The sequence below is a fragment of the Haemorhous mexicanus genome, chromosome 18, assembly GCF_027477595.1.
Source record: "Haemorhous mexicanus isolate bHaeMex1 chromosome 18, bHaeMex1.pri, whole genome shotgun sequence".
Lineage (NCBI taxonomy): Eukaryota > Metazoa > Chordata > Aves > Passeriformes > Fringillidae > Haemorhous > Haemorhous mexicanus.
The window spans coordinates 7226071-7233474 of record NC_082358.1 but is presented as its reverse complement, the minus strand read 5'-3'; the positions used below and the strand labels follow the sequence as shown (position 1 = coordinate 7233474).

The 7404-nt window shown below is 56.5% G+C and overlaps 1 protein-coding gene across 1 annotated transcript; it reads left to right on the top strand.

The window, feature by feature from the left end:
• The first annotated feature begins 3281 nt into the window (after positions 1-3281).
• Positions 3282-7049, top strand: R3HDML (R3H domain containing like). Its single transcript, XM_059862861.1, has 5 exons — positions 3282-3596; positions 4847-4965; positions 5491-5623; positions 6700-6815; positions 6917-7049. Exons 1-5 carry the CDS (start codon positions 3336-3338, stop codon positions 7047-7049), a joined length of 762 nt encoding a protein of 253 aa, XP_059718844.1. The 5' UTR covers positions 3282-3335.
• Positions 7050-7404: the final 355 nt, after the last annotated feature.

Genomic DNA, 7404 nt, shown 5'->3' with positions numbered 1-7404 from the left:
CTCGCTGCAGATACCGTGTGCTTTGGCAGCCGGGCCAGTCTGGGCTGCAGGATATTACGCCTGGCAGGGACACAAACCCCTTCCAGTTCCTGGAATTTGGATTGTCTCGTGGAGTGCTGATTAAGCAGTGCTTTCAATCTGCACCCAAGACAAAACCCTCGCCTTGCCTCTGCGCAGAGGCCCAGCTGCTGCGTGGCACAGGGAGCTGCGGTGGGTTCAATCTCCCTGAGCCTCCAGGGAGACAAAAACTCAAAAAAAAAAAAAATCCCAAATTAAAAGCTTTGCATTTCACAGTGTTGGATGAGTATTTGCTGCTCAGGGCTCTGTGTTCTGTGAAATAATAGATCATTAAAAACCACCCTCTCCACAACACAGCCCCGGCGTCCTTACCTCAGTGTGCACTTGGCAGCAGCTGCACCTCCCAGTCTGCCCAGTTAAGATCACTGCTGCATGTCCCCATCTGCCTTTTTAATCTGCTGGGAATGAAACTGCCTTTACCAGCCTCACTAATGAGAGATTTGATATCTGGTTTGAGTGGAGGGAGGCAGCACCAGTGCCTGTCCCCTCGGTGCAGCACGAAGCGCTGTCCTGCTGCTGGTCCCTGGAGCTGACACGCCTGTCTCCAAAGATGAACATGAAACAGGGGTGTCTGCAGGGCTGGCAAACTGGGGATGGCACTTTGCCCAGCACCTGCAGAGAGGTGGCTGTTTTTTGGGGTGATCTGGTGCTGGAAGGTGAGACTGAGCTGGTTAGACCCCTACAACAGGCAGCCTGGAAAGTCAGAGGGCTATGGGAGCCACCCTGACACCCTGGCACTCCCAATGCAATCCACAACACAGCACAGCCCCCCACAGGATACCCAGCCCTGCTGGTTCATGGGGTGCTGCTGCTCTCAGCACTGAGGGATTCCCTCCTGCAGTGCTGCAGTGGGGCCAGAGATGCCCCAGCTGCATTTTCCCTGTCTCCTCACTGGCACAACCATTATCCCACCTGCTGGGTGGGGAGTGGATGGAAATACCCCTCTGGCACAAGTCTCAGCAGCTCCCTGGGGCCCACAGCACCTTGAATTGCGTTATGAGAGAGACAATGCCAGGAAAAATGTACAAAGGGTCTCTTTTGCTGGAGGATCCCAGCAGGGTGAGGCTGTATTGATACAGCACATCAGCTCAGCACCTGGGCCTTATTCCTGCTCCATGCTCAGGTCTGCACTTCCCTGAGCTCCTGGTCAGCTTCTTCTGCACATCACGCCTCTGGGGCAGCTGGGTGCAGCCAGCCAGGCTCTGGGATATGCTGTCAGTCCCTGCACAGGCGGGAGTAATGGGTCTGGGATCCTCAGTTCTTGTCAGTCAGGGCTGTGGGCATGAGATAAAGTGACCTGCTGCTACTGTGGGACTGCCTTCTCCTTCCTGCACTCCATCTCTGTGCCCCTTGCCAGCTCAGGAGAGGGAATCTGGCCTTGGTGCTCCTCTTGATGCAACTGAAGAGCCAGATCCTGGCTCCAAAGCTGCCTGTGGTGAACCCAAACCTGGTGAGGCACAGGGGGACCAGCACCTTGCTTACCTGGGGCAATGTAGCATGGGGGGGATGACAGCAGCGAGCCCTGCTGCAGGTCACACATGGCCACCTGTGCTGGCTTTGAGCACGGTGGGAGGAAGATGTGACCAGCATTGCAAGCAGCCCCTCCAGCTAGCCAGGTGTCTCTGTGACCTGCAATAACTCAGTTGTCCTCTGGCATCATGACTGTGTGGGTTGTTGTAGGGAAACACACTTGATGCTGCAGGATATGGCTTTCAGACACTACAGCCATTTCCCCTCCCCGGGGACAGACACATGGACACCGTGGAGGGAGCACAGCCCACTGCTTTCCCCTAAGATAACCCTGGCTGGGCACTGCCAGCTCAGGTCAGTGGTGGGGCCATGGGCAGAGTCCCTGTGGGCTGTGACAAGTCCCGGTCCTTGGGTTACACACAGGGGGCAACGCCCAGCCCAGCAAGTGGCTTCATCTATAACGGGGAGAGCGGCTGACCCAGGGACGTTTGTGGCCACCAGGGACATCTCTGCCATCTGCTAAGCTTGCACCAAAGTGGGGTGACCCTGGGGCTCTTGCTGCTTCCTTACCGGGGCAAAACCCCCTGTGCATCCCTCACCGACCTGGGTCCGCTTCTCTGCCCGCTGCTTATAGCAAAATCCCCGCTAGGGAACGAACAGCAAAGAGATGACTTTGGGAATCTGTCCCTGTGGGTAGCCTGAACAAACCCCCAGGCAGCAGCGAGGAGCAGCCCCTCCGCCCGCCGAGGCATCGAGCCGTGCTCTGCTCGCTCCCCCCGGCCCCGTGCGGGGCTCCGTGTGCCTGCGTGAGCCTGTGTGCGCGGAGGCACTCACCAGCCTATAAATCTCCTGGCAGGGCTCTTTCCAAACTTCAGGACGTTCCCCGGGGGAAGAGTTAAGATGCAGCTTGTGCGTCAGCGGCCGCAGCGGGCTGCCCGCCGGGGCTGAGCCGAGCCTCCCGCATCTGCCCCGGCAGGTTGTTCCCGCAGCTCCATCCCGCCGCCGCCGCCGGGCTCCGCCGCTCCCAGCGCAGCGCTCACGGTACGTGCTCGCGGGAACATCCTCCCGCTGCTCCGGGAAGGGCTGGCAGGGATGCTAGGAGGTGCATCGGCTGATGGATCAGGGGATATTCCAGCGTTTTCCCGTTTTTTTTTTTTTTTTGGTTTTTTTTTTTTTTAATAAAATACTCGACTTTTGCAGCGCCAATTTTTCTTTTCCACCTAAATCCTAACGAGTCATTAGGATTTCTTGACAATGCTTTTAAGTCTTGCTGTGAGTTTCTTTATCTGTGTGAGGTTTCTGTTTGTGCTGGGGATTTATTCAACAAACCAAACTCCTGGGAAGTTACAGGGCAGGCGGCTGCAGTCACTCTCAGCATACTCCTAACTATCCCCCGTGCCGCAGGTATGTGCCATATGTGAAAAAATGGGGAGACTTTCTACTGATTTCATCTTTTTTTAAAACAAAAAGAAAATCAATTCCCCAGGTATATCCCTGACAGTCCTGGGGAATTTGCTCTGATAAATAAGGTTATTAAAGAGATAAATTTTAAACATTACTATTTTTAACAGGGAAAACCTACTATTATTAATAGGGGAAAAGAAAATTTGTTTCCACCTTATTTTGGGAAATGGTGCTTGCACAGTGTTTGCAATCCTGAGTCGTGCCTGTGCTGTTTTCTCTCCTAGACCTGCACACCAGCAGCAGGGACCAGCAATCTCTCTTGTCCTTGCTTAACTCCGTGCAGGAGCAGAAATCTGCCAGCTGATCCCAGTGGGCAGGCTGGCATGGCTGTGCTCCACCTGCACCTGTACCTCACAGCCCTGGGCTGCTGGGTGACACAGCTGTCCAGCTCCTTCCTGCTGCCCAACGCCACCGAGCTGCTGTCCCCGCCCGCGGGCGCGGCCGCGGGGCTGCTCTGGGGCGAGGGGCTCCCGCGGGGCCGGCGGAAGCGATTCCTGTCCCCCCAGGACATGAGTGTGATTCTGGACTACCACAACCAAGTGCGGGCACAGGTGTCTCCCCCCGCTGCCAATATGGAATACATGGTGAGTTGGGCTGTGGCAGGGTAGTCTGCAGCTCTGGTGGGATCAAGGGGCTCACTTCTGATGTGGGAGCTCCAGCCTAGAAGGGATGTCAGGGTGCTGGCCAGGTTCCTGGCTGAACATGTGCTCTGGGGGATTTTTTGGGTCCCAGGGGCTAAGCAGACCCCTGCAGCCTCTATGCAGGAGGGATGGAGTCCCAGAACAGAGACGTTTCCCCATGAGGGCAGATTTAGGATCAGTGGGCCTGTGTCTGGGACATCTGGGAGATGGCTACAAGCATGAAAAGCTCAGGTCCCAACCCAAAGCCCAGGCAGGAGCCTCTCCCCAATTGCATCCGTGAGGGACGATCCCATCACAATCTCCAGGGTCCCTTTTGAGTGTTCCAAGTGGCGCCAGCTCCCAGAAAAATAAACGTTCAGGAGTGAGTCAAGGAGGGGATGCACAGCCTTGACAGGTTGGGCAGCTCCAGATGAGTGTCACTATGGGCAGAGCTTTCCCCAGGTTCTGTCCACCCTGCCTGGAAATCCTAACCCAGCCCTAAAGGTCCTCCCAGAGGAGCTATTTCCAGCCTACACAGGGCAGGACCCTCAGGGCAGGAGGTGCCACATGCTCCTCTGCTCCCAGGAAGGGGACCAGCTCTGAGGGAGCAGCTGGGTGGTCCCTGGATGTGGTCTGGAGAAGCACACAGCAGCCCAGCTTGCTGGGTACCAGAGCAGGTCAGACATGCCCAGGAGCATCCTGCACTGCTTCTTGCTTGGCCTAAATTCCTGCCTTCCAAAGTAACTCACACAGGCATCTCCCCAAAGGCGTTCAGGATGGGTGAGGGAGCTTTAAATAATGCATGAAGGAACCAGCTGTGCTCACCGGTCAGGCTGTGCCAGGGCTGCACTGAGGGCTGGGACAGCTGTGAGGGCTGCAGGGTTTCACCCCTGTGCTCAGCTCCACCTTGTGCAGGAGCTCATTCCTAGAGGGAATCACAGAGATGACACACAGAGCTTGCAGCACTGCAGGGCATCCCTGCTCTGCTACACTGTGTGTCCAGGGCTGTGGCAGCAGCTGGGGAGGTCCATGGCTCCTGGACATGCTGCTGTGCTTCATTCCCCTGGGTGTTCTCTAGCCTAATGCATGAGTCAGTGTTTTTTGGACATTCAGGGATGCTCAGAAAGCCCACATAGCACAAGGGAGCAGGTTTCTCCTCTTCCCTCCTCTGGGAAACCAAAACTCCTGCCTGCCCTTTTCCTTTCCCTGGCCAGGTGTGGGATGAGAGGCTGGCCAGGGCAGCGGAGGCGTGGGCTGCGCGCTGCCTGTGGGACCACGGCCCCCCCGAGCTGATGAAGTACGTGGGACAGAACCTCTCCATCCAATCGGGCAGGTGAGTGCCCTGCAGGCACAGTGAGCTCCTGGGAAACCCCCCCCACCCCACAATGCTGCAGGAGGAGCGGCAGCAGCCCCTCAGCCAAGGAGCAGAGGGGCTCTGAGCTGCCATTGCACGGAGTGAGATAGAGCTGGGAGAGACATCAAGGACCTCAGGGTGGAGGAGGAGGGCCCAGCTCTTGCAGATGGGTAAATACAGGAAAGCAGAGGTGCCTGCTGCTCATTTGGGAAGTTTGCTGCTATTCCCCGCTCTGCCAGGCACCCAGACCAGGGGGATAGGGGTCCTGGATTTCTTCCACGTGGCTGAGAGCTCAGGTGTCTCTGGTTTTCCAGCCTCAAGCACAAGTGGGCTTGGCACGAGGATGTCCTTACCGCCCTTTTCCCAGGAATGCTTGTTCCCAATGAGCCCTGGATCCAAACCATTTCTCTCCTCCATTTCCTCACTGTGGATCTTTCCCTTCCTTTCCTCAACCCATGAGCTCTGATGTGGAGGAGATCCACCTTAGCTGTAGCACTGTTGCAGGTACCGCCCTGTCATGGACATGGTGAAATCCTGGCACCAGGAGAAGCAGCACTACTCCTTCCCCCACCCCCGCGAGTGCAACCCCCGCTGCCCCTCCAAATGCAGCGGCTCTGTCTGCAGCCACTACACGCAGGTGAGCACTGCAGCCCCCGGGATCCAGATGCAAGGGGGGCCTTGTGCAGCTCACAGCTCTTCTGCCAGCAGCAGCTGGGATCCAGGGTCAAACCCTGGCAGCTGCCAGCTTCAGATCAGGCAGGTCAAACCCTGGCAGCTGGCAGTGTGTCTGCTGGAGGGATGCTGGTGATGCCCTCCCACCCTGGGCTTTTCCAGCATTTGGGCTGTTGTATGAAGGTCACAGGGGTTCACAACCCTCTGGAGGAGCAGCTGGGACCTTCTGGCCAATTAACAAGGAGGTTTCTTTTTTTTAAAAAGCTTCTTTCTCTCTCCTTTGGCCTTTCCTCACTGCACATCTGGCAACTTAAAGGTGGTGAAGAGAAAAAAAAAAAACTGCTTTGTACTTTTGCCAAGCAGGAATCCTCTTCTCTGTGATGGAACAGCTTCATAGCACCCATTTGTTTCTGGCTCCCTGGGAATGCAGCCCCTTCATCCCCTGGCACATCCCCACACAGCCTGGCCAGCATGAGGTGGAAAACTCCTCTGTTCCTCTGCCTGGCAGCAGAGCTGTGCCAACCCCTAATTGCCTCTTCTTCATGGCTCCAACCTCTGCCGAAGCATCTGCATCCTCATGAGGCCCATCCATGAGGATACTCAGGGTTGCTCTCGGTTGCAAAAGGGCAATATACACTTTTTATGGAAGAGATTTAACCTGGAGAGGCTTTAGGAGGAGCTTTAGTCTCTGCTCAACCTCCCTGTGAGCAGGGTAAGCTGCTGGCCATGATTCAGTGTGAGGTTAAGGAGCTAATTTGGGTAAATTGGAGCAGTGACCTAGACTCTGCTGCTCATGAATGTGAGCTTGGCAAGGCAATCCTGTGCAGAGCAGTGCAGGTTGCAGGTAGGAGAAAGAGAGCAAAAACTCACCCTCTGCTAACACAGCACTGCCTGTGATGGGCCAGCATCCAGCCAGAGATTGAGGTAGCTGGGATGCAATTCCCTGGGGGAACAGAGCCCTGTGCTGGCATCCTGGGGCTATCACTGTGGGATGTCTGGGTGGATGGACACCAACAGTGTCTTTTCTCTGTCCTGGCACAGATGGTGTGGGCAACCTCGAGCCGCCTGGGCTGTGCCCTGGGCACCTGTGCCAACGTGCGGGTGTGGGGCAGCACGTGGCGTCATGCCACCCTCCTGGTCTGCAACTATGCTATCAAGTAAGTGACTGGGGAGAGCCCCCCGTGCCATCCTCCCTCCCCACAGCAGTGTCAGCAGTGGGCTGATGATGCTCAGAGGTGATGCCCTCCTCTCTTTTTAGGGGCAACTGGCTGGGAGAAGCGCCCTACAAGGTGGGGCGGCCATGCTCAGCCTGCCCCCCCACCTACGGCGGGGGCTGCTCCAACAACATGTGCTTCAGCGGAGTCAAATCCAACCAAGTCAGCTGGTTCTAGAGCTGCAGCCCCAGGAGGAGCCCTGGGAATGGAGATGGGGTGAACAAGAATTATTTATAGCACTGACCCCCCCCCGGCAGCCTAGCTGTCCAACCTGCTTCATCCTAATGCCACGTAGGAAAATGCTTTTCTAACACACATCTCCAGCAGTGCTGTCTGGCTGCTTCCCACCTTGGGGGAACTATGGACAGTTCAGGTCCCTATTTTCTGAAATGGGGATGGTTTTGGGGTGCATGGAGGGAGTAGGGCTGGCTGGCATGGTCCCTGCTCTGCAGACTCAGGGGGTTTTCCTCACTGTCCCCCCCCGGTGCTAAGGCAGAGGCTGGTGTAAGTGTTCCAAGATGTTCCCCTCGTG

Coding starts and splice junctions, on each gene's coding strand:
- R3HDML (XM_059862861.1), top strand. CDS start 3,336: ATGGCTGTGCTCCACCTGCACCTGTACCTCACAGCCCTGGGCTGCTGG. Junction 5,624..6,699: donor TCTGCAGCCACTACACGCAG/GTGAGCACTGCA, acceptor GTCCTGGCACAG/ATGGTGTGGGCAACCTCGAG. Junction 6,816..6,916: donor GTCTGCAACTATGCTATCAA/GTAAGTGACTGG, acceptor CTCTCTTTTTAG/GGGCAACTGGCTGGGAGAAG.